Here is a 27,513-nt window from a genome sequence, read left to right as displayed (position 1 = left end):
GATAAGGAGTGGCAATACCCTGATTTATGCAACTGTCAAAACTCATAGTACAATTAAGATGTGTGCATTTTCATCATATATAGATTTTACCTTAAAAAACCACACCCATAAACAAATATTGAACTTGAGTTAATAAAGTGTGTGCTGAAATTATTTAGGGATGAAGTATACTGATGGCTGCAGTAGCTTCCTAACTCCCTTCAAAGACTTAGAACTCCTTCAATCAAGACTTGAAAGTAAGGATAAAAGGATACACAACTGTCCTTTGCGAGACTGGGCCTCTGCTGGTTCTCCAGCTTCCCCGGCTGTCTCCCCACACCGGGCAACCTTCTGTGCTGTGACTCAGCCAGGCCACCTCCAAGCCGCAGGGCCTAGGCACCAAGTGTTCTCTGGACCTGGAATACCACTCATCACCCGGTTAATTTCACACAGACCTTTCAAATCCTCTAGGTCAGGAGAACCACCCCGTCACCCTGCCTAGGTCAGGACGTGCTCCTCTTCCCTTTCATTGTTCCCACCACAGTTCAGAGTCACACACTCATCAAGTATTACCACAAATATTTTTCTTCCCCATAAGACTGTTATGGGGACCAGGACTGGACAGGGCTGCTTTGCACACACACAGTTGTGTTTCCTGTGTCTGGCTTGGTGTTCAGCACATCGCTAGCTAGGTGTTTAGGAAGTGTGTTGGGTAAATGAATGAAAGGCATATTAGAATAAGATCCCACTTCACACATGTAGGACAGGAAGCTTTAAAGCATTGGCAATAGTATTAGGTGAGGACATGGAGAAACAGGGCATCTGCACTCATGAAAGGTAGAAGTATAAATCAGTATGGTTTTAATTTCTTTATTGATTTTTTTTTTCTTTTTAGAGAGAAAGGGAGAGAAAAAGAGAAACATTGATTTGTTGTTCTACTCATTCATGCATTTATTGGCTGACTCTCATATGTACCCTAACCAGTTATCAAACCTGCAACCTTGGTGTATCAGCTGAGCTACCCAGGCAGGGCTAAATCAGTATGGTCTTAACTTATCAAAATGTTCAGGGTTGCCTGACCAGGCGGTGGCGCAGTGGATAGAGTGTCAGACTGGGATGCAGAGGACCCAGGTACCAGACCTCGAGGTTACCAGCTTGAGTGCGGGCTCATCTGGTTTGAGCAAAGCTCACCAGCTTGGACCCAAGGTCGCTGGCTTGAGCAAGGGGTTACTTAGTCTGCTGAAGGTCCACGGTCAAGGCACATATGAGTAAGCAATCAATGAACAACTAAGGTGTCGCAACGAAAAACTAATGATTGATGCTTCTCATCTCTCTTTGTTCCTGTCTGTCTATCCCTCTCTCTGACTGTCTCTATAAAAAAAAAAAAAGAAAGAAAGAAAGAGAAAAAAATGTTCCGTGTTATTAACTGCCAATCCAGCAATTTCACAGATAGCTATTCATTTTACTGGCACAGCAGCACAAATAAGTATCTATATAACAATGGTCTTGGAAGTTGCTTGAAGTGTTTAAAAACTGGCAACAACTTATTTTATTTTTATTTTATTTATTCATTTTTAGAGAGAAGAGAGAGAGACAGAGAGAGAGAAGGGGGGAGGAGCTGGAAGTATCCACTCCCAAATGTGCCTTGACCAGGCAAGCCCAGGGTTTTGAACTGGCGACCTCAGTATTTCCAGGTTGACGCTTTATCCACTGCGCCACCACAGATCAGGCTTTTTTCATTTTATTTTTATTTTTATTTTATTTTATTTAAAAACTGGCAACAACTTAAAATGTCTTTCAAAATGAGGCTGTAGAACTTAGAGTGCACCCATAAGATGAATTTCTGTACTATGCAGCCATTATAAGGAGTAAAAGCAATCCTAATGTACTGACAAGAATAATGACTAAGTAGGTAGTGAAAAAAATTGTATGGAAGTATAACGTCTAATCCCATTTTGTTTAAAACAATCTACCTATATAAACAAAATTTAAAAGTATTATATATAATATGTATAATAAAGCTCCGGTCCGGAGCTTTGGGACCTTTGGAGGCGTCCCTTAGCCGGAGAGATGTTCCCTCCTTTCCTTTCCTCCATGTATGGTAACCGAGCCCGGCCCGACGGGTGTGCGGGCTTGCGCCTCTGCCTTCGGCCCTTACAGCCGCATCCGGAGGCAGGCAGTGTTAGCTCCATTTTGCAATACATACTGAGGGTAGGGAATAAACCACACTATTAATCAGTGTTACCTCTGAAGAGTAAGGATGAGCTTAGGCAGGGACTTCCATTTTTATTTTTATCATTTCCCTAAATTATTTAAACAAGCAAGTTTATCATTAAATTAAAAAAAATATATTTTAAACTCTGAATTCTTTGCGGAAGAAGACCTGAAGATAATGTTCATGTTGCTTTTACAAAACTAACGCTACAACCAAGCCTCCTGAGGACTTGACATCCATGGACCACTTCTATCCTTCTGTCCCACAGGCGAGGTCTCGGGGTTCTGAAGCTCAGGTAAGTGGAGTTGGTAGTAGGGCCCTAGTGCAGGCATGTCTCCTGAAGGAAGTCGGCAGAACTCACTGTTTTTCCACAGACCTGATCCTTCCTAAAGGCACTGGTCGTCGGGACAAGATTCCTCTTCACTTCTTAAACCTATCGGTCAAGATCTTAGAGCTGGAGTAACGGTAGAGAACAGGGGAGAAGGAAAGCCGGGGCTCCTGTCATCCCGTCTGGGTTGAGAAAATAACGCACCGCCTCTCGTCTAAGACATTCCTTGCACCCGGGATAAGGTAAGGGTCTGGACTCGAGCAGCGCGGGAAGCGCAGGCCGCATAGATGGCGTCCGGGCGGTGACCCGGCCAGGGGGCGCGGCGGCGGCGGCGGCGGCGAGAGCAGGGATCCCGCGCATCCCTCCCACCTTCCGCTTCGCCGCGTCTGCTCTCGAAATCGAGTCCTTAACGTACATCCCCGGTCCGGAGCTTTGGGACCTTTGGAGGCGTCCCTTAGCCGGAGAGATGTTCCCTCCTTTCCTTTCCTCCATGTATGGTAACCGAGCCCGGCCCGACGGGTGTGCGGGCTTGCGCCTCTGCCTTCGGCCCTTACAGCCGCATCCGGAGGCAGGCAGTGCTAGCTCCATTTTGCAAAGAGGAAGCAGCGGCCCGGCCAAGGTCACCCATCATCACAAGGGTTTACTCCCACCCTATAATGCTCCCAAGTGTGAATGTGAATGGGCCTAAGTGCTCCTTTCTTTTCCTCAATGGCCGCCCAGGAGAATACAAATACTGCTTTTGAACCCACGCTAAGAGTCTGGCCATTGCTTTTCAGAGCCCCGGGCGTCGGAGGTCGCGAGCCTCCCCCGGCAGCGCCGGCGATCGCTCCTCAGCTTTGCAACATAGTATTTAAGTATTGCACGCTGTCCCTCCCGCAGCACGCCCAACCTTTCCTTTCCCCTCTTTCCCTACAGGCCTACGTCTCCTAAGCTCTAAGGATTACCGAGAAAATTGCAGCCAGAGGAGCAGTGAGGAGGGCAGCTCTCCCGAGGTAAGCCCCTGAACCTGTCCCCAAGGCCTACTTTTCTCTGACTTCCCACTGAGCTGACCAGCAGCCCCACCTTGGCTCATTTCCTTCCCATAACCCGTATTGAAAACCAAAGCAGCCCTGCCTAGGTGTTCTCCTGTGCTTCTTTTATCCTAGGCCCTTCCATTTTACTGTCCCCAGCTTTAATAAAGGTAATAACCATGAAAAGTAACTCTAAAAATAAAAAAGTAAAACCCACAGATCAGGCTAAACAACCACCCAAAACCTCGGAAGCTATATGGGCGCCGCCAGGTTCCCCAGGAGTTATCAGAGCAAACGTCCACCTGGCCCTTGCGTTGCCGCCGCCTTTGGTCGGCCTCGGCACTTAGAAACTGAAGCCGAATGGCGGAGACGCGACCCCTAGACGAGAGCCCTGGCCCTAATGGCTCGGATTTATAGTTTGTGTGCCGGCAAAGGGGCTCATCAGGGGACCCTGGATAACGCGGGCCGAGGCTTTCTGCGCCCTCATTCCGCAAGCGTGGCGCACACATGGCGACAGTAGCGCAGCCGCAGAAAACTGGTGGTGAGTGCTCTCGGCGGGCTCCGGGCGAAGGTTTGGAGACCTGAGGAGTTAAGAGCGCGACACCTTGAGGGCTGGGGGACGAGCGAGCGTCGGCCAATGGCTGCGGTGGGCGGGGACGAGACAGGCCCCGGGACTTGCGTGGGCCGCATCTCTTCCCGACCCTCGCCTTCTCCAAGCTCCGCAGCCCAACCAGTCCGCAGCCCTCTTAAATCCCGCTCGACCGGCCCGAAGCCTACCCGCCCTGACGCTGCACCACCTCTCTAGGTCCTGCGACCGCCGGTGGCTGCGCTCTCGAAGGTGGGTGCTGGCTGGGGGCGCTGCGGTGGCCCGGGGCCGTCGACTATCTGGGCGGTTGGGAATGGCAGGCAAGCAGTCGCTGTCGCTGTTCGTTTGGGGAGATTGTTTTACTTTCGTGGACCTTTACTCCGTAAGGCTCTTTCAACACAAGTTGCAGGTACTTGGGGTGAGGGGAGGCCGGGAGCCGAGCGCTCTAGGGGGCTCAGAGGAGCCGGCAGATGACTTCGTCGTGGCTGACCTCTCCTCCTGACCCCATGTTCTTTAATTTCTGAGTCACGACCCTGCTTGGTTTCCTATTGGGCTCATTGATCTTGCCCTCCAGACTTGCCGGTCCTGAAGGAGCTCCATTCTTCAGCCTTGGTGAACTTGTGTCCGGCGGCGACGCCTGCACTGGGGCCGGAGGGCCGACGGCTCGTGAGGCTGCTCCCTACCACCCCGGCCTGGGGCTGGTCTCACCTGAGCCCGAGGGCCAACCCCAGGTGGTGTGACTAGTATGACACGAGGGACTTGGGGGAATGTGACGGGACTCGGTCCACGTGGGAAACTCGGCGCCGCCTGCAGAGCTCGAGGGGAGCCGAAGGTGGCGCCTTCTCCCCGCGGCCCGACCGCCTGGGAACGCGGGGTCAGACCTGGGTTCCGGGAGCGCGTCTCCTGCGCGATGCGACCCGGGGCCGTTGGCTCTTTCCGCCCGGCAGGAGTCTCAGCGCCCGGCTGGAGCGCTTGGGGCTGTCGCTCCCGGCTCAGCCGGGACTTGGGACCGCCCGACAGCCCCCTCCCCCCACACTGTGAATAGTTTTGTTGGACCTAGAAGAGGGCGGGAGAGTGCATGAGAGGGCACTTAAGACAAATTTTGTAGGAACCGGGTTTGGGGCCAGATGGAGAGTGGGTATTGGAAACCAACAGCTTTTAGTCAAGGTGTGTTTGGAGAGGGAAGGCAAAGGCTACACTCACCTGGAACTTGGAGTCAGACAGGACCCCGGCAAATTTTCGTTGTTAATTTTATTTTAAAGAATATGTGTTCGTTTTATTGCGGTTTTTGCTTCTGAGGTGGGGCGTGGGGCTTGCTGGATCGAATTGGGAGTGTATCGGATTTCCTTCGACCTCGGGCTGGTTCGGGTGGTGGAGGCTCCGCGGGCGCAGAACCTGGCGTTCTCACTCAGCGCACTTGTTTCTCCGCAGACCCGCCGCGCGCTGTGGCCGGGATGGCTCTACCGCCGCCAAGTGAGGCTGCACCTCCGGACAAGGTGTGCCACCCGCCGGAAAGGCTCCAAAACAGCCCCCAGCACCTGGCGCCCTACTACGCGCCTTTCCCATCCTACGGACCCTACGGGAACAGCCTGCCCGCCGCGGAGGATTACCAACCTTTCTCTATCCCTCCGGTGTCTGCGTCCCAGGTGGTGGCCCCCTTCGCCTTGCGCACCGCGCCTCCCTTGCTGAGCCCCGGCCTGGCTCTACAGAGGGAGCCGCTGTACGATCTGCCCTGGCACGGCAACCTACCACCATGGTACCCGTTTTCCCACTTCCCCAAAGACAAGCAACACTTCCTGAACAGCAGCCGTGACTGTACTGGGGCCACCAGTGAAGACTTGGCCCACACTGGTGGCCGAAGCGACAGTGGCCAGTATTATGGAGCTGACGTATTCATTCCACCTCCCCCTGTGGATGCTTCCCTGGTACCTGAGGGGCCGAAGACCTCCCAGTTACTACCTTACTGCCCCAGCAAGCAGTCTGAGGATGACTCCAAACTCCTGAACCAGGAGAATAAGTCGACTCATCGGTACCACTTCACCCAGGAGGACCTGTACTTAGTTCTGTACGGGGTCATTCCCAACCTGGAGCACTCAGCGCCCCTGCACCATGCAGCTTCGGGCCTCCTGCTCCCTACAGACAGCTCTGGTAAAGGCAGTCCTCATCATCCGGGGGTTAGAATGGATGGGCATCCTGGTGGGGATAGGAGTGGGGAAGGGGCACTTCAGAGTGGAGTCAGGAAAGGGTGGGGGACTGAAGTACCGTATTTCCCCACGTATAAGACACGCATTTTTCCGAAAAAATTTGGGGTCTGAAAACTGGGTGCGTCTTATACAGTGGTTGTAGTTTTTTAACTTGCATTTTCTGCTTTTTTGCACTTGTTTTTGCGCTGTTGAAGACAGTGATTTGTTATCACAGATGAGGACAAGCTAATTGGATGGGAGGTTTGAGAGTGATGAAGAGTTGTATGAATTTTATGATGAATAAAACTTGAATTCAATAACTTGTATTATATATATATATATATATATTTATTTTTTTTTTTCAAATTTCGTGCCCCAAAATTAAGGTAGGTTTTGTACATAGGAGCGTCTTGTGCATGGGGAAATACGGTATATGGACTGTCATTAGAGAGTGGAGCCTGGGAAGGCCAGGTTCACATCTGAGGTTCCACTTGCTTAACTGCATAACTCCTGAGGTGAGGTTGGCTGTAGTGAGAACCAAGGGTGAGGAGAGAAATGGTTTGTGCAGTGGGGCTGTCTGCTGGGCTCAGATTCTACTGGGATATGCAAGGTAGCTCCATGAGAACCTCATGCATGTTGGAGTCCCAGCTGAGCCATCTACCTTGACTTTAGTCCAAGTCAGCACTATCTCTCATTCTGAAATTCTTTGAATTTGCAAAGTGGGGTTCATTACATAACCTTGCAAGGGTTGTTCTGTGTCTCAAAAGGAGAAATTGTGTATGTAAAAGGAGTAGGAAAAATATAAACATCAAACTCAAAAATGGTTACAGCCTCCACGGAGCAGGGAGGGAAATGCCTCATGAAAAGATTTCATAATTCGTTTATTTTGTTTGTTTGTTTTTTGTGACAGAGTCAGATAGGGACAGACAGACAGGAAGGGAGAGAGATGAGAAGCATCAATCATCAGTTTTTCGTTGTGAGACCTTAGTTGTTCATTGATTGCTTTCTCATATGTGCCTTGACGAGGTGGAGGAGGGAGGGCTACAGCAGACCAAGTGACCCCTTGCTCAAGCCAGCGACCTTGGGTCCAAGCTGGTGAGCCTTGCTCAAACCAGATGAGCCTGCGCTCAAGCTGGCAACCTCAAGGTCTCGAACCTGGGTCCTCCGCATCCCAGTCTGATGCTCTATCCTCTGCATCACTGCCAGGTCAGGCAAGATTTCATAATACTTTTTATTTTTTTTACACTTTCCCCCATTGATTTTAGAGGGAGAGAGTAGCACTGACTCATTGTTCCTCCTAGTTGTGCGCTCATTGGTTGCTTCTTGTATGTGCCCTGACCCTGCATACAACCTGCAACCTCAGCGTGTGGGGACAAGGCTCTAGCCACTAAGCAACCTGGCTAGGGCCATAATACTTTAATGAAAAATAAGATGTTGACCCTGCCTTTTTCTAGGGTCTCAGTGTCTTCCTCAAACGGTGGATCAAGACTCCCTTCAACTACCAGAAGGTAAGCAGAGGTCCTTGCTTGGATTTCTTTCCTTAGACAAATGCAATCAGTTACCTCATCTGCTTCCCTTTTTGGGGTTCCCTTAGGTCTCTGCCTCAGGAAGATGCTGTTTGGTGAAGTGCCCCATTTTGGTGTGTTCTGCTGTAGCCTCATTGCCAAAGGAGTCAGGTTTGGGCCCTTTCAAGGTAAAGTTGTCAACGCCAGTGAAGTCAAGACCTACGGGGACAATTCTCTCATGTGGGAGGTAAATATGGTTTTGGTGGCAAAGTGGGGGTTGGGACTGGGGCAGGAACCAACTTAGCCTGTGCCCCTCAGGGAGAGGGGACAAGGGCAGTAATCTGCTGGCTGTGCTTCCTATTTTGCAATATAAAGGAGAGGAAAGGGATGTTCAGTCTGTGACCTTGACAGCCCCACTGCAGGAATCCCAAGTGTCTGTGTTGTCTTAAGTCATCTTAGTCTGTGAACAGGAGCGAGGGCATGTACGTTTAGAGAATTCATACATTGGGCTATATTTATAGACTAAGCCAGTTGCTTTAAGTGTGATAGAGTGATGCTGAGAAGATGCCAGTGAAAATAAAAACAAATTAAAATTTTTTTATATCATTTGCCTATGAAATTGGCTGAAAACAGGCTCTTGACTATTGATATATGTGTGTGGGGGGGGGGGGTGGCTAGAATGTCTACTTCCAATAATGTAGCTCAGGGAAGTAAGCTGAAATTCTGACCATGTGGAACATGTTAATCATAGGGTTGTTTATAATAACAAAACAAGAGCAGGAGAAAGAATTAAAGTGAGGCTTTGTTAATATGCATGAAAACTAGGTTGGGATAAAATACAAAATCAGCGGTTGTTTTAAGTGGTATAATTGAACCTACTTGTTTCCCTTACCTCTGCGCATGGTATTAACATATGCTTATATATAAATTTGAAAATCAAGAAAGTAATAATCTTGAAAAGTGTCACATTCACCTGTAGAGATGTCCTTAAGCTAAAAATTATTTAGGGTTAATAATAAATACCTTCATGGGGCTTCGGTGTGAGATTTGGGTTATAAATTTTTAACAAGTAAATTTATTTTGTAGGTTAGACCGGAAAAAAAAAAGTAAATTCCAAATGTGATGTTTTATTTTATTTAGATCTTTGAAGATGGTCATTTGAGCCACTTTATAGATGGAAAAGGAGGTGCAGGGAACTGGATGTCCTACGTCAACTGCGCCCGCTTCCCCAAGGAGCAGAACCTAGTTGCAGTACAGTGTCAAGGGCAGATATTTTATGAGAGCTGCAAGGAGATCTACCAGAACCAGGAGCTCCTGGTGTGGTATGGAGACTGCTATGAAAAGTTTCTGGACATTCCCGTGAGCCTGCAGGTGACCGAGCAGTGGAAGCAGGCAGCCTGGCCCTCTGAAGGTGAGTGCACACCTTTGCCTGGCCCCACGAGACACTCCTAGTGAAAGGACTCTTGAGTTCTTTGCAAAAAGGCTGACACCTTCTTGCAGCTTCTCAGCTGCCTGTGGAGCTCCTCCCTCCCAAAGGCTAATACAGGAGACTAAACTGAGGGTATCTCTAACCAGGGGGGCATTACCCAGCTGGAGAAAAAGGCCCTCATCTTCCCAAAGCTGCTGAAGCTGCTTCTATTCACAAGTATCCCTTTTCTTGTACCCCTTCACCCCCTACCCAGAGAAGACAATAAAAGTGAAATAAATGGATGCAACGTCTGCCTTAGGTGAGCCAGTTTCTGATTCATGTCTGCTCAGTCTAACACAGCCCATGAAGTCACTGCTCTGAGCAGTGTTTTTCAGATGGTGGGTTGCAGTATCTTAATGGGGTGAGAAATCAATTCTGTGATGGAGATTAGCATGAGAGAGAAAAAGAGGATAAGAATAAAGTAGGATAGGAAATATTGATGTGACTGTCACTTAAGTAAGAGCAAGCATTGTTTGTGAAGTTTTTGTTCCAGATGGGTATGTGTGTGTGCACTGGGTCTCGAATAAAAAATGTCTTTCTTACTGTAGGTCTCAGTCAGGTTTGACAAGCATTGAGTTAGACTCTTGCTCTCTAGTTTTAATGTGGCTGTGAATTCCAAGGCAATCTTGGGAAGATGCAGTTTCTGGTTTCCTCCTGGGACCTGAGATTCTGCATTTCTATCAAGTTTCCAGGGGAGGCTGATGTTGCGGGTCCCTAGATCACATTTTGGTAGCAAGGAGCTAGAGTACCAACAACCCACTCTCAGGAGTGAGCCTCTGCAATTTGCATTTTAAAACTCTGCGGGATGATTTTTATATGCACAGAAGCTTGGGAATCACTGATCTTATAGGTGGGACAAGACAAGAGCAAATTGCTATAATATGTGTAATCAGAAGACCACCTTATTTTGTTATAATAAATGCAGTAAGTAGCAGGTAAAAGAAAATGGGAATTGCATTCATCACACAACTGCAGTGATTGTCTGCATGCCTGTCTCTGTGCAGGGTCGGAAATAACGCTAAACCTTCATTCCCTGCTCCTGGATCCCAGTGTGGATTGAAGGAAGGAGGAAGAAAGACACTGACTCAACTGGGAAAAGCTGCTGAGGGATGAGAATTGTGGAATGTGTTAGGCAGGGAGAGAGAAGGCAGTCCAGGCTGGGGGATGGTAGAGCCAAAGGCAAGCAACAACACACCCACCAGGGATTAGGAGGTAGAGAGGAGAGGTGTTTCCCATCTTCCTAGAGTTTAAATAATGAGGGCCTGTCCAAATTGGTTTGGTGAACTGTCTTCCCACTATCTCAATGTGGGGCTCAGGGCAAGGTGGTGGGATTCTCTAAAGCCCTGGCACTCAGAGTTGTCACATACTTAAGACCAAGCCAAACATGGCTTTTTGGTCATTTCCAAAAATGTATCAATTGTTTTTAAAATTAAAGTGAAAAGTAGATTTGAGGAAAATATATGTTTGGCAACTCCCCAAATTTATTTCTCATCTTCTTTGAAAAATTCTTTAACACCAGGTATTGAGCTATTAAAATGTTCATAACCTTTGATGTCTCAGTAATACTCTTCTGGAAATTCATCTGCGGGAAATAGTCCAAAAGGAATTTTTTTAATCCACAAGGATTTTTGCTGCCACCACCATCTATTAGTGAAAAAGCACAAACACTGTTAAGTGCTCAATAGTAGAATAATTAAGTAGATGAAGACTTATCAATGTGGAATAATAACACGGGTAGCAGCGTTCACAAGCATATAAAGAGTTTACTCCAACAGGGATGAGCTCCCAGAGCTCTAGTTCTAAACTACATTATCTGATGCTTACGGGATTGTTCAAATAATGTGTACTTTGGACAATATGTGGGAGGGAACTTGTAAAGGATTTATTTTGTTGGGAAGAATTACGGATGAATTCACTTGTTCTCTGTCACAAATGTTTTGGGGGAGGGTAAAAGGAAAGAAAACCCAAAATTCCTCCATCCTCTCACAGAGAAACGGCAAGGACTGGTGAGAACCCTCCCCTTAAGGTCCTGAGTGGGATGGGAGGGTCGGAGCCTATGTGGGCGGGTTATTTGAATATGCAGCATGCCGAGTGTGTGTTTTGGGGGCTGAACGTGTGGAATGTGGAGACAACTCGCTTAACTTTTCACAAAACTCTGAGAAACCCTGAGAGTAAAAAGAGTAGTTGATTGAACTGGGAGGAGGGAGAAGGGAGCAGGAATAGGGTAAAATTAGGTTCAGATTAACTTCCAAAGACCTGAGTCTAATTAGTAACGGTGGGTGCCTTTTCTGCCTAAGTGGTTGCTTGTTCCTATGCAGATTTACTCTTGTCCCCATATTCTGAATTTTGGTGTGTTTTAATGCTGTGATTTGTAAAGATCGCTGCTCCCGCCTTTTAGACAACCCCTCCCCTTCCCATCCCAGGAAGCAGGAAGGCCAGTTATTTCTGACCAAGGAAAAGTCTAGCTCTGAGCGAAGGCGAAGGCTGTTGGAGGGAGCGTGGGGACTGGGAGAATATTTGCACCTCAATGAAAGTGGTAGACGAGTCTGGGCGGTGGATTGTCCTGCAGTTGGCCATTGCCTTCCTGGTTATTTACTTAATGAGCGGTTTATTTCCTTAGCCACTTGTTAAACAGTGCCTTTAACTAACAAAGCCCCAGATGGATAGCTTCCCTGCTGTCCTGATGCTAAAAAGATTTCCATCTCCAGATTCTTGCATATACTGTTTCCCGTCTCTTTTCTCCTTCCTGGGCCAGTGACGTATGCACCATCAAAACCACTTAGCCTCTGGAATCCTGGACAGAGATTATTTTGTAGGTAGCCCCTGTCCTCTTCTTCTTCCTTTGGACATAGACACCCCTGGACCTGGCACCTCCTATGTTAGAGTTGGCAGCACCCTCTCTAACCCCTTTCCTCCCTCCTCCATTGGTAAAAAACAATTTACCATTCTCTGTTTTATCACTCAATGATAGTATCGCTATGGTAGTAAGAACTCATTAAGTGTTAGAATTAAATTAACCACCATGATAACCCTAAGTATCGGGCAAGGCAAGAGACTGTCATCTTTACTTTGTAAATGAAGATTCTAGCACTGGAATCTTCCTCCAGAATTCAGAGTCACGAGCTGTAAGTTGAGAGGGTGCTGAAGACTTTGTAAATGGGGTCCAGTGGGACAGCACTTGGGAAGCCTGTGACATAAATCCTGGGTGTCTATCATTGTCCTGGGTAAACTGTTTTGAACTTGTCTCTTAAGCTGATCAGAAAAGTAGGCATATTTTGGTTATATTATTAACCTGGTAACAAAAGCCAGTCAGGAGTGTGCAAGATTGTGGTATGAGGTATTAATGGGACCAGATGATAAATTAATATCCTATTATGAAGGGAAGTGATATTAATGAAAACAAAGTTGGCTATAAGTTGTCATTGTCAAAGCTTGGTGTTGGGTGTATGAAGGTTTATTGTTTTGTTATTTTGACTTTAGTATATGTTTAAAGTTTCCTAGAAAGGAAAGTTTTTTAAAATCTGCCTTGGAGGAAGTAAGGGAGCTGACAAAGCCACGCTCCTGTCTCCCTGTGTTTGACAGAGTCTGCAGAAGGTTACAGATGTGACCGATGTGGGAAGGTGTTTACCTACAAATATTACAGAGATAAGCACCTCAAGTATACCCCCTGCGTGGACAAGGGTGACAGGAAATTCCCCTGCTCTCTCTGCAGTCGGTCCTTCGAGAAGCGGGACCGGCTGCGGATCCACATTCTCCACGTTCACGAGAAGCACCGGCCTCACAAGGTAAAATCTTATTTATGGGGGCAAAGGACCCCTCGGCTTTCACCACCCCTCCCCCACACCCTGAACTTTGAGGGCTTCCTCTCATTCTGGGCATGCCATTGAGGATGAAACAGGGTTAGCATTATGGTATTTTTTTTTCTTCTTTTCCAAGTTGAGAGAAAGGAAGGCAGAGAGACAGACCCCCACCAGGAGCTACCCAGCAACCTCCATCTGTGGCTGATGCTTTGCCCACCTGGGGATGTGCTCACAACTGAGATATTTTTAGCACCTGAAGTGGAGCCATCCACAGAGCCTGGGGCCAATGTGCTCGAACCAATGAGCCACAGTTGTGGGAGGAGGAGGGAGAGAGAGAGAGAGAGAGTGAGAGAGAAAGGGAGGTAGAGGTATGGAAAAGCAGATGGTTGCTTTTCCTGTGTGCCCTGACCAGGAACAGAACCTGGGACATCCATACACCAGGCTGACACTCTACCACTAAGTAAACTGGCCAGGGCCCAATTTTTTTTTTTTTAACATGAAAATATAGTATATGCCTGATAAATACAATATGGAGGGGTAAAAAAAGCCACCTGATTCACTATGGCCCAGAGTTAAGACGTTTTAGGCATACATTTTTTTCAATATGTGTGTGGGTGATATACTTAGATCATATAGAATATTATGAGGCTAATTTTCTGAGTTAAGTTTACATCAAGGGAGGGGGTGGGGGGAAGGGTGTAAAGAAGGATAAATATAAGGTGACAGAAAATGATTTGACTTTGGGTAATGGGTATACAACATAATCAACAGTTCAAATGCTATAGAAATGTTTACCTAAAACCTATGTACTCTTACTGATCAATGTCACCCTGTTAAAGTTAATTTTCTAAATAAAATTTTAAGAAAAGATTACATTATAAGCCAATTTGTAAACATAATGGCTGTGTCAGTACATCAGATGATTGCGCCATGAGTTATTTTATACGTCTCCCACTATTGCTGCAGTGAACAATATTATATAATTATTTCTTGCTGTGGCTGGTAAACTCGGTTATGCCAAGGTTATGAGTTTGATCCCCGGTCAGGGTCCATTCGGGAAGGAGCCAATGAACATACAACTAAAGTGTAACAAGTGAATGGTTCCTTCTCTGTTTCTCTCCCTTCCTCTCACTGTCTCTCTTAAACCAATCAATTAAAAAAAATAATTTTTTATGTTATCTATTTTTGATCATTTCTTTTGGAGTGGATTCCTAGAAATAGAAAAATTAGTCAAATGTGTGTACAATTTTAAGGTTCTTGAATTGAGGTGCCAAACTGCTTTCCAGAGAAAGTGTCTATTTCCACTTATTTATGCGTTGATCAGTTTGTTCTTTTGTGTGTGTGTCAGAGAGAGGGACAGACAGACAGGAAGGGAGAGATGAGAAGCATCAGTTCTTCATTGTAGCACCTTAGTTGTTCATTGACTGCTTTCTCATATGGGTCTCAATCAGAGGGCTACAGCAGAGCGAGTGACCCCTTGCTCAAGCCAGCAACCTTTGGGCTAAAGCCGGCGACCATGGGGTCATGTCACGTGGGATCATAGACATAACCCCACGCTCAAGCCAACGAGCCCATGCTCAAGCCGGAGACCTTGGGGTTTCGAACCTGGGTCCTCTGCATCCCAATTTGATGTTCTATCCACTGCACCACCATCTGGTCAGGTGATCAGTTTGTTCTTGTATGTACCCTGACTGTGCATCAAACTCCCAGACTGATGAATAAGGATGAGGCTCTAACCAACTAAGGTACCCAGCTAGGGTCACGGTGAGGTTTTATTTATTTATTTATTTATTTGAGAAAGACAAGGTCAGAGACAGAAAGGGAGAGAGATGAAAAGCATCAACTCACAGTTGCAGCACTTTAGTTGTTCACTGATTGCTTTCTCATATGTGTCCTGACTGGGGGGCTTCAGCTGAGCCAGTGACCTTGGAGTTCATACCAGTGACCCTGCATTCAAACCGGTAAGCCCTTGCTCAAGCCAGATAAGCCTGTGCTCAAGCCTATGACCTTAGGGTTTCGAACCCAGGTCCTCAGTGTCCTAGGTCCATGCTCTGTCCACTGTGCCACTGCCTGGTCAGGCAAGGTTTTAAATTTATTTATGTATTTATTTATTTATTTATTTATTTATTTATTTTAGAGAGAGAAAGGCAGGATTTGGGCAGGGGGTTTAGCGGGAAGCATCACTGGTAGTTGTTTCTCTTATGTGCCTTGACCAGGCAAGCCCAGGGCTTGAAACCAACAACTTCAGCATTCCAGGTCAATGTTTTATCCATTGCGCCACCATGGGGGTCAGGCTTTTAAATCTTAAAATATTTTATTGGCAGTTTGTATTTGTCCTGTGGTTTGTCACTTTATGTCCTTGGAAAGTATGTAATGTTTTACAAGCCATAATTTATAAATCCAGGGCATGGAGTTTTTTTCACTTTTTTTTTTTAGGTGAAAGAAAGATAGAGACACGGACAGGACAGGAGATAGATGAGAAGCATCAACTTAAGTTGCAGCACTTTAGTTATTCATTGATTGCTTTCTCATCTGTACTTTGACGGGGTTGGGGGGGCCTCCAGCTGAGCCAGTTACCTCTTGCTTAAGCCAGTGACCATGGGGTCAAGTCTGTGATTCCTCACAAAAGCTGATGAGCCTGTGCTCAAGCCAATGACCTTGGGGTTTTGAACCTGGGTTCTCAATGTCCCAGGTCAACCCTCCATCTACTGTGCCGCAACTGGGTCAGGTTTTGCACATTTTTTTATTTCTGAAATTGAGGTATGTTCAACATGTGATGGCATGGCATAGTTTTAATGGTAACATTTTCTTTTTTTTTTTTTTTAAGATTTTTATTTATTCATTTTAGAGAGGAAGGAATGAGAGAGAGAGAGAGAGAGAGAGGAGGAGGAAGTATCAACTCCCATTTGTGCCTTAACCAGGCAAGCCCAGGGCTCCGAACTGGCAACCTGAGCATTTCCAGGCCAATGCTTTATCCACTGTGCCACCAACAGTCAGACAGCATTTTCTTTTTTAGTTAGCATATAAACTAATGGTGGATCTTTCAATGGACAAGATAAAGCATTTAGGATATTGGTCATATTTGCTGCAGCTGGATCAAGGGCATAGTTTTGTTTTATTTTTCACTAAAGTCAAATTCAGGAAAAGGTTATAATCAGAGTCATGTCAATACATTTCTACTAGGATATAGGATAGGTCATTTGCCTAAACACTGATGACAGTGGTGGTCTTGGGTTGGGGTTCGAGGAGGAAAGCTGTGGGTCAGTACTTCTGTCTTTGAAACTGGGGAGGGGGGAGGCTGTAAACCCTGAGATGGGTAGAAGACAGGAATGATAGGAATAAGTGGAAGCTGGTAAGAGATGACTTGACCATCAAAACAAGACTTGTTCTTCTGGTAGAATAATGGCATAATAATTTTAAACTGGTGATTGAAGAGGGTGAGTGAGTCCTGTCATATTCTGTGTCCCTAAGACTTCTGCAGTTATCTTCTCTTTGCAAGCTCACTCCTTTATCATGGCTGTAAATACCACTTACCATTGGGTTTCAAATGTTTAGCTAAGAATTCTGTCCAAAGCTCAAGAGGCATGTAACTCACTACTCTCCAAACATAGGAACCTGAATTTCCCATGCCATTTTGCTCCTTAACATTTTGAGGGTTTTTCCTAATTTTTTCTGATTTTTACTACATAACTTTTTTTTTTTTAACAGAGACAGAGAGGGATAGACAGGGACAGAGAGATGAGAAGCATCAATCATTAGTTTTCATTGCGCATTGCAACACCTTAGTTGTTCATTGATTGCTTTCTCCTATGTGCCTTGACTGTGGGCCTTCAGCAGAGCGAGTAACCCCTTGCTCAAGCCAGCGACCTGGTGTACAAGCTGGTGAGATTTTTGCTCAAACCAGATGAGCCCGCGCTTAAGCTGGCGACCTCAGGGTCTCGAACCTGGGTCCTTGGCATCCCAGTCCGACGCCCTATTCACTGCGCCACCGCCTGGTCAGGCTACATAACATTTTTATTCTCTTTTAGTTTTCTTTATTTTATATACTTTAGACTGAGTAGTACTTTGTTGTTGTTGTTTTTTTTTAATTTTGAGGGTGTTTTTGCGAGAGAGAGACAAGAAGGGAGGGATGAGAAGCATCAACTCATAGTTGCAGCACTTCAATTGTTCATTGATTGCTTCTCTTATGTGCCTTGATGAGGGTGCTCATTCTAAGCCAGTGACCCTTTGCTCAAGCCTGCAACCCTGGGATTCAGGTCAGCAACATGATATCATGGATGACTTCAGCATCCCAAGTCATTGCTCTATCCACTGCGCCATCACCAGTCAGATAGTACTTAACTTTTTCAATGTGATAAAAAGTAAAGTATACTTAATTTCCTTCCAAAGAAGCCCAAAAGAAAATATTTAATTAAACTTAGAAGAAAAAGCTCAAGTGAAACAGACATGTTGGACTTAAGATGAACAATTTTTTAAAAGATTTTATTTATTGATTTGAGAGACAGAAGGGAGGGGTGAGACAGAAATATCAATTTGTTCCTGTATATGCCCTGACCTGGGATTGAACTGGCAACCTCTGTATTGGGAGGGTGTTCCAACCAACCAAGCTATCCAGCCAACGCAAGATGAACAATTTTTAACAAAATAATTTGTTTATAAAAGAGAAAAAATTGCCCTGGCCGGTTGGCTCAGCGGTAGAGCATCGGCCTGGCGTGTGGGGAACCCGGGTTTGATTCCCGGCCAGGGCACATAGGAGAAGCGCCCATTTGCTTCTCCACCCCCCCTCCTTCCTCTCTGTCTCTCTCTTCCCCTCCCGCAGCCAAGGCTCCATTGGATCAAAGATGGCCCGGGCTCTGGGGATGGCTCCTTGGCCTCTGCCCCAGGCACTAGAGTGGCTCTGGTCGTGGCAGAGCAACGCCCCGGAGGGGCAGAGCATCGCCCCTGGTGGGCATGCCGGGTGGATCCCGGTCAGGCGCATGCGGGAGTCTGTCTAACTGTCTCTCCCTGTTTCCAGCTTCAGAAAAATACAAAAAAAAAAAAAAGAGAAAAAATTGATTGACAAGAATGGCAGAAGATGCTGGGTGTACAACCAATGAAAAGCCCTGCATTACCATCCTCCTTCCAGCCTTTAGAACCTAAATGCACCTTCTTTTCAGATGATTCTCAAGCAAAATTCATGTAGAACACAGAATAAAAGTGCTAGGGGGTCCCTGTTGCCCATAACAATGGGTACTGAGAGTTCACTGTAAATTCACAATATTGATTCTATCCAGCCTTTCTTCAGAAGACATTTCATATAGTCCATAATTGCTCCATATTTATGCAAGGTTAATTTTACTTATTTCATCTCTGACTTCCTTGTAAGCTTTTGTTTTTGCTAGGATTTCTAATTGTAAGAAATTTAGTTTCTTAATTGTGTAATTTGTATGATGTACATTCTTCCTGGATCTTATTCTTATTTGAATCAGTGATTTGTGGGTCTGTGAACTGTCATTTGGGCATTTGTTTTTTATGACCTTCCTGAATTCTGTTGGTTCTTCTATTTCATCCTTCTTGTTTCTTGATTTCTTTTTTATATTACTGGGGCATATATTCAAGTACTTGTGTTTAAGGATACATAGTGACCCTGACCAGGTGGTGGCAAAGTGGATAGAGCATCGGACTGGGATGCAGAGGACCCAGGTTTGAAATCCTGAGGTCACCGGCTTGAGCATGGGGTCACTGGCTTGAGCATAGGATCATAGAGATGTCACCATGGTCACTGGCTTGAGCCAAAGTTGCTGCCTTGAGCAAGGGGTTACTTATTCTGCTATAGTCCCCTGGTTAAGGCACATTTGAGCAAGCAATCAATGAACAACTAAGGAGCTGCAACAAAGAATTGATGCTTCTCATCTCTCCCTTCTGTCTGTCACTATCTGTCCCCCCACCTCTTTCTCTCTCTGTCTCTGTAACCCCCCCCCCTCACCCCCAAGAGAATACATAGTGAAAAGTTCTGAGTCCTTCTTTGGGGATATTTTACTCACATACCTCTTTGATAGTTTGGCTGGATATAGAATTGTAGGTTGAAATAATTTTTCCTTGGAATATTCAATGTATCATTCTATTTTTTTTTTCCCCATTGATTTTTGAAAGAGTAAGGGAGAGAGAGATGAAAGCATTAACTCATTGTTCCACTTAGTTGTGCACCCATTGATTGCATCTTGTATGTGCCCTGACTGGGGCTCAAGGTGGTGCCTTCCAGATTGAGCCAGCAACCCTGGAATCAAACCTGCGACCTCAGTGCTTCAGGATGATCTATCCACTGAGCCATGGGCCAGGGCTTCATTTTCTTCTATTATTTTGCTTAGTCTTAGAAAGTTCTCCAGTCTTGAAGTTTCATTCTCTAATTGCTTCCCTTTTATAAATAATCTGTTTTTCCAATATTTTCTCAAATATCTGATTTTCTTTTTGCTTTAGTAACAATAATACACAGTTGTTATTAAAACTTCAAGCACTACAGAAAAATTAGGGAAGACCTTAAAACCCACCCAAAATTCCACCATCTAAAAATACATGCTCTCCCCTCTGTCCACATAAGCACACCTGGGGAGGAAGGCAGGACATGGAAGTACAGTAGGTTCTTTTACCTGGTTCAGAACTACTGAGAAGATTCAGCAGGAGCCACCAAGGTCAAGAGCACAGAGAAGTAATATGAACTGTTCACAGCAGGTGGCTATACCACCTGCTCCTCCCGGACCCCTGAAATCTAACCTTTCTTGTGTCAGTAAATGTGCCTCAGGTCATCTGCCACGTAGGTTTCCATTTTGGTCTACATCAGTGATTTTCAACTGGTGTGCTGCAAGAATTTTTAAAACATGCAGTATTTGACTGTTTAGACAGAGGCACTGACCTCTTTTTTCTTAGATTGTCAAATTAAAAAATGACAACAGCCAACACAAAAATAGTTGTCTGGTGTGCATAAATCAAAATAATATCTACTTTCTTTTTGTCAGGTCGGCAAAAAATATATTTTTTTAGTGTGCTGCAGAATTTTAGTAATTAGTTTATGTGCTATGAGATGAAACAGGTTAAAAATCACTGGTCTATATATTGACCTTCCCTGACTAAATTTTTGTCTCCTTGTCTCTAGCAGGATATAAGCACATAGTAGGCACTCCATAAATATTTGCTGGATTAATTGTGCAGTGCTTGCCCTGGAAGGAAGGCAGAGTAGGTATTTTGCCCATGAGGAAAATCAAGAAATAAAGACTCCGAGTTTAACTGACTTGCCCTAGTTCACACAGCTACTTGCTGACAGAGTAGGACTAATTCAGGCCTCTCTTAAATACCACCATCCTATTAAATTTCCACGTTTCACATCCATAGCAAGTGATACCCAAAGATGTTAGATGGTGTTAGTTTAGCATTGGGCAGGCTCTGGACTGGAACCCATGCTTCTGGATCCTTTGATATGTTCTAGAAGGTCTGTCTGCTACCAAACTAGATCCTCAGCTTGAGCCTGCTTAATCCTCTGCCTACAGATAAACAGAATAAAGGCAATAGTTAGCATGGTGAAATGAATTTATTAGGGGAAGATGTGATTTCAGCTATATTTTTCTTTTTTTGCCTTAGTGTTCTACATGTGGGAAATGTTTCTCTCAGTCTTCCAGCCTAAACAAGCACATGAGAGTCCACTCCGGAGACAGACCCTACCAGTGTGTGTATTGTACAAAGGTAAGGGGAGCCTCCTTCTAAGGGGGTCTGCCTTCAGTTCTGTCTGGGTGTCCGTGGATTGACCTTGAGGCATATAGCCTGGCTTAAACAAGCTTTTGCTAGCAGCCCAATCCCTATTTCCACCTGCACATATGCTTGTTTGCTTATGATGGTCAGATACAGCCTATTGCCAAATTGGCATCTAGAGCACGTGTGATGAAATAAACCCCAAATTACACAGTAGACTCCGTTACTTAAGCTGGTGAAGACTGGCCGTGTCCAGGTAAGCTTGTGCACCTTACTGAGCAGTGACCCAAGCCTGCATATGCTCAGATACCCCATTATTGGGTACTTCTCTCCCAGCCCCCCAAGTCTGAGGCCACCAGTTTAACCTGGTGTTTTATGTCACTATCAGAGAACCCAAAAAACAAAATCATTACATTTCTAATCTACTACCTGAAAGTGACAAAGGTCAGAGTATAGTATTGACATGAATGTGGGGAAAGGTTATAAATAAAGGAAAGGAAAGAACTGAGCAAGAAAAGATGTAAAAAAAAAAACAGCAAAGTACTTGGGAATCTAAAACATCATAGCCACTCTGCAAAATAGTTGGGAGTTTTCTTTAAAAACTACACTTGTAAAAAATATACATAAATAAATAAAATAAAAACAAAAACTACACTTGTAACTACCATACAACTCAGCAATTGTTTATATGTTCACACAAACACCTATACATAAAAACTTGTAGCAGCTTACTTCATAACAGCCCTAAACCGGGTGTCCTTCATGGCGGTGACGCGACAGTGGTACATCCGCACCACGGAATCCGCTCAGCAGTAAGAGGGATGAACTCTACACACAACCTGATGAGTCACCAGAGAATTATGCCGAGTAAGAAAAACCAACACCGAAAGGTTACCTACTCTACGATTCTGTGTACATAATGCAGTATTCTGAAACGATAGAATTATAGTTCTGGAGGACAGATTAGTGGTTGCCACAGCTTAAGGAAAAAGTAGGAGTGGCAGCGATCAGGTGAGTCTATAACAGGGCTACATGAAGAATCTTTATGATGATAATATATCAACAGTAACATCCCGATTGTGATATTATAGTTTGTAAGATATAATAACCCTTAGGGAACTGGGCAAAAGGCACACAGAATCTCTTGTTTTATGAATACTTGTGAATTTCAAAAAGTTTTTAAAAAGAAAAATGATAAGGCACTGACTTATGCAAAGACACTGGCCAATATTAGCTACTCTTTCTATAATACAGTTTATTCTGGAATGTGGTCCCAGGACACCCTGCATCAGAATTGCTTGTTTAAATTCAGGTTCCTTATTACCCCAAAGAGTACTTACTGCGTACAATCTCTGGGCTAGGGCTGTCGATCTGCATTTTTCACTAGAACCCAGGTGATCTTAGACACTGAAAAGTCTCTGTTCTGCCAGCCAGGGCTACTCGTTACCAGCCAGAAGGATCATCAGTCACATCCTTTTATGTTAAGGTTACTCTTGTTGACCTAGTGTGCGATAGCATAAATACCCGAGGTTCATCAACTGGGCAACTTTGGGGAGACAGAAGCCTCAATAACACTGAAATTAAATGCTTTGTTTTGTTGGTCTTCTAGCTCATGGAAGTTTACTTTTTTCTTCTGTTTTCTGTTCCTTGGCAGAAGTTCACTGCGTCCAGCATACTCCGCACACACATCAGGCAGCACTCCGGGGAGAAGCCCTTTAAATGCAAACACTGTGGCAAATCGTTTGCCTCCCATGCTGCTCACGACAGCCATGTCCGCCGCTCACACAAGGAGGACCAGGGCTGCTCTTGCAGCATCTGTGGGGAAGCCTTCCCAGATCGAGGAGGCTTGTGTTCCCACGTGAAGATTCACGAAGACTGCTAGCCCTCAGTTTGAGGACAATTGGAAAACTAAGGATGCGGATTCTGTCTTTATTTTTCTTGTTTGTGTGTGTGTTGTCTGAACAAGTGATAGTTCTGTTGAGGTAGGAAACAGAAAAATGAAACTGACCACTTAGCTGAATTGACCAGATTTATCGACTGGTTTTAACAGCTTTCACAGAAATGTTTTTTATAATTTACAGTAAGAATGAAATTTGGTGAATTTACCTAGAAATAGTGAAAGCTGGCTGTTAATAGTTCTTGAGCTTCTGGAAACTCAAAAACTCTGAGAAAGGAGGGACTACACTGAATTTCTGGGATAAAATTAGGGAGCCTTTTCTCTACTATAAGTCTTGGGCCCCCAATTGTAATATATCTATAGCCGTCACTTGTTATATTTTTTCACAGAATTAAATTTTTAAGAATTCATTTAAGCCAGAGCATTATTAGTATTGTAACTACATGTTCAGAAATGAATTAATCTCCCATCTTTATTTGGATTCATTTTAAACCCTCAGTTCCCACCTCTCCCCATCACATGACAAATGCATCACACATAATTACTTGGAGGACACAGAAGTTACCTATTCACCCTGCCATCTGTGACCTTTACCAATTGGGGAAGAAAAAATATCAAACAAAGAAAGGCAAAAAAAAAAAAAAAAGGAATAGACTAACAAATAAATGCTCCCATTTTAAACTTTATTACATTCCTGATGAGTAGACAAATGAAATTTTTGAGGTTTTTCTAATTAGTTGGTTCATGATAGTATACAAGGTATAAGAAAATAAGAAACCCATTTTAAAAAAATGCCATGCAAGTTATCAAGAGGTTGATATGAGAATGTGAAGAATAATCTCTTCTACTTGCAGGGAGAGAGCAGATTCATCTTGTGGGTAATAATAGCCAACATTTACTGAGTGTTAACCCTGGGAGAGGGGACCACTGAGCTTACCACTATACAAATGAGGAAACAGGCTGAGAGTAAGGAGCTGATGCCTCCAACTGGCAAAGCCAGGTCTGCCTGACTCAGCCCAGCCTCTGATCAAGCCAGTATGCTCACTCAATTTATGAATCCTGCTGAGGAACTAGAAACAGCATTTTTCTATTAACTATCTCATTTTTTTTCCTGCCCTCTATTAAGGCAAGCAACAATAAATTAAATATTCACAGAAAACTCAAAACCAGAATAAGCATAATAAAAGTGCTTCATAGGCAACAGAGCTACTAAGCTTCTATATCATATGGTTCTATTGACCTAGGATTATTCTTCATCCTTTATCCATGGTCCACCTCAGAACCAAGCAAATTCAATATGGAACAGATGCCCCTTCCAGAGGGAGGCTCTCAGCTGTGGCTGAGTCCTTGGAGACAGTGCGGGTGGAGAGGCAGTGACCGATTTTCCTCTAGGGAATTCTTAGCTGCGGTGCCTGGGTCTGGGTAATTTATCCTAATGGGAACATGCCTTGTTTTAAGGCTGTTTTAGTTCGTGTTAATTAAGTCAGAACAATGGTCTTTGGAAGAGGTTGGGGCTCAGTTTATAATTAGGCAACCTTTCTTTTGACTCATAGTTCCAAATGTATTTTTTTACTGTTTATGGGTTTAAACATTATTTTAAAATCAAACAGGCAAGAAGACATTGGAAACTGGTATGATGCCAATTTTTTTCAGTGGGTAAATCATTCAAATTAACTACTCTGTTTTGAACCAGAATAGTAGCAAAGGGAGGTAATTTTATTTTCTCTTTTCTAACAGTCATTCCAAAATGCACGCATGGAAAATGGTATTGGACATGGATCATGTACACTCACGCTAACCAGAATCTGTAGTTTAATGTAATCTGACCTGTTTCTACAAAGTTTTGGTTATTGACCAGGTTATGTATATCAATTTTTGGTTTGGAAAATAAAATCAATTTGTAACATCTTTCTTTATTAATTACCTTAAGCTCTCATGTTTGTTTCAAATGTGTATCTTCTCTATTTCTAAAGCTAATTTGGCTCAACTAATAATAATACAAAGTAGACCAAGAGAGTCAAAGTGGAAGACTCACCATCATGCAGAAAGTAGAGTGAGTTAATATAATTATGCTGGCTGAAGATTGTTGGAACATGACAGATAGAATGTATAGGTTTTGGAGTTGGACAAGTTTATCTTTATTCACTGTGTCTTCATTATATGTTGGGCAACTCAGGTAATTGCTGAGGTTTAACATCCACATTCATAAAATAATTATTGTGTTGTAGGGCACTGTGAGAGTTGAATAAAATGAAACGACTTGTATTCTGGATGATACTTAATAAATCCATGTCCTTTCTCTTAATCTGTCAAGGCAAAAAGGAGATAGAATTATAAAGATGTTAATATATATATATGCTTTCTTTCTCTGGTTCTCCAAAAAGTGTGGTTTCTGGGCCAGCAGCGTCAGCATCACCTGGGAACTTGCTTGAAAGAAAAGTCCTCAGACCCAACTAGATATCTACTGAGTCAAAAGTTTGGGGGCTGGGGCTCAGCAGTCTATATGAAAGTTTGAAAAAACCATTGCTTTGTTTGATTAATCCTCCCAGTCCTTGCACAGCAGAGGGTAAAACTAAGTAGCTAGGTACCCTGGCAAAATCAAAAAGCTGTTGAGTTGGGAGAAACCATTAGCATGCAGATAGCAGGCAGATAATGGTCTTCCTGGGACTGATTGGTACCAGTAAATTAAGTCATCATTTTACTGTTGGAAATGTGGAACTGCAGCTACCAGACTGCACTGGAACTTAAGAGACCACCTCTTCCTTTTCCCTACCCGAGTCTATATGTCTGATGATAAATATCACCTCTTCATTCATTACACTGAGATATATAGAAAGACATCTGAACCCTGGAAAAATAACTAGGCTCAAAGTGATATACACGATATTGATGAAGCTCTCAATGGGCCCTTAGGAAGTTGGAATGAACAAAGCTATTGAAGTGGCAGATGCTTGGGTCTCTGTGGGACCTATAGGAAACTCCACATTGTGGCCATAAAGTCATTGCTCATTTTGTTAACCACACTGCAGGCTGGGGTTGCAAGAAAATACCATTCACTATATGATAGAAATAAAATCTCAAATACTGTCCCAGATAGTCTTATTGCTGGATCTGATTCTGACATGACAGGGCTCACAGTTTCTTTCATTCCTAGAGGATCTAAATACTTTCAGGATGTCCTGGGACTTCTAGGACTTCCTAGGGGCAGTAACTGCACTGAACTGTTGTTTATGGACCCTATTCCACATTTCAGGAAAAGAACTTTATACATTGAATTCTTTCATTAGAAACATTTAACTAGAATATCATGTCACAAACTTTTGTTGACGTGTCAAAAATATAATAACCAGATTATTTTGAAAGAAAAATAGTGTTAAGAATAATTAATGGCCCTGATCATGTGCTTCAGTGTATAAAGCATTAAAGATCAAACCCACTGAGCTCACTGGTCTGGTCCCCGCTCGGCACATTTGAGAAGCAATCAATGAGTAGTGCTCAACCTGGAATAACTAAGTGGAACAATGAGTTGATGCTTTGTTCTGTCTCGGATCAATGGAAAATTATTTTTTAATTTGAAAAAGAAAAATAAAGTAGTGATAAACTTACCCCTCATTGATAATCTCTTCAGAAAATGAGAATCTCAAAACAGTTTTCTACATAATCACAAGGAGTATATATGTTCAGCTTCCATTTATTGCAAAAAATTTTCACTGCTTTGTTGGATTAAAGAGACTAAGAAGATAAATTACATTATTTTGAAGTGAAATACTTTGCTATAATTACAGCAAAGGTAGAGAATATTTAGGTAGAGGGTTGTCTTATTTTTGCATATGGTCTCAATCTTTTACTGACATTTCATCTTGCATTATCTCAGGATTTTTGTAATTATATTTAAAAAGGATAAATTGTGTATGTGTTTTGTGAAATTTGTTTCAGATTTAGTATTTTGTTGAAAACTGTTTGCTATCAAGAAAATGGGTTGAAATTTCATTCTTGATTTTTATAAACTTTAAAAATGCTATGTTCTTGCCTGACCTGTGGTGGCACAGTGGATAAAGCTTCAACCTGGAAATGCTGAGGTCGCCGGTTCAAAGCCCTGGGCTTGCCTGGTCAGGGCGCATATGGAGTTGATGCTTCCGGCTCCTCCCCCCTTCTCTCTCTCTCCTCTCTCTCCCTCTGTCTCTCTCTCTTTCCTCTCTAAAAATGAATAAATAAAAATAAAAAAATAAAAGATTTAAAAAAAATGCTATGTTCTTCCATTTGCTTCCATGGTGTGTTCTATTTGACACCTATATCTCTAATCAATTATTTTTTAAATAACAATAAAAATAGGCAAGATTTTAGGGGATATATGAATTTTCCCCATTCTTAACCAGTTAGATGCAGCAAGACAACTGGGAGGCCTAACAGTTCAGAACTCACTTGTGTTTTTGAAAACAGGATTTTTCCTTTGAAAACGTGTTCTCTACCTCTTGACTGTTGCAAGACTGAGGACTTGAACCTGGGAAGGTGGGCAAAGGCCTCTTGAAGAATTTCACTCTCCTGGGTTATCTGAATTAAAGGTGCCAAAGCCAAATTCTCTTAAATTTGCTTTTGCCTTTTTTTTTAAATTTATTTATTTTAGAGAGAGAAAAAGTAAACATTGGTTTGTTGCCCTGACCAGGGACCGAACCTGCACCTTTGGCTTATTAGACAACAGATACCAACTGAGCTACCCAACCAAGGCTTTTACTTTTATTTATTTATTTGTTTGTTTGTTTATTTATTTTTTTGGCAGACAGGAAGGGAGAAAGATGAGAAGCATCAAATTTTTTTTTTTAATT

At 43.8% G+C, this 27,513-nt stretch overlaps 1 protein-coding gene across 1 annotated transcript; it reads left to right on the top strand.

Annotated features, from left to right (window-relative positions):
- The first annotated feature begins 5,572 nt into the window (after nucleotides 1-5,572).
- PRDM14 (PR/SET domain 14) lies at nucleotides 5,573-22,675 on the top strand. Its single transcript, XM_066266434.1, has 7 exons — nucleotides 5,573-6,266; nucleotides 7,756-7,809; nucleotides 7,896-8,053; nucleotides 8,947-9,217; nucleotides 12,857-13,059; nucleotides 20,686-20,787; nucleotides 22,448-22,675. The coding sequence occupies exons 1-7, from the start codon at nucleotides 5,573-5,575 to the stop codon at nucleotides 22,673-22,675; spliced, it is 1,710 nt and encodes a 569-aa protein (XP_066122531.1).
- The last annotated feature ends 4,838 nt before the right edge of the window (nucleotides 22,676-27,513 follow it).

The sequence above is a fragment of the Saccopteryx bilineata genome, chromosome 3 (genome assembly GCF_036850765.1).
Source record: "Saccopteryx bilineata isolate mSacBil1 chromosome 3, mSacBil1_pri_phased_curated, whole genome shotgun sequence".
NCBI lineage: Eukaryota > Metazoa > Chordata > Mammalia > Chiroptera > Emballonuridae > Saccopteryx > Saccopteryx bilineata.
Note: the sequence above shows the minus strand (reverse complement) of the source record. Positions and strands in the feature narration are given on the sequence as shown.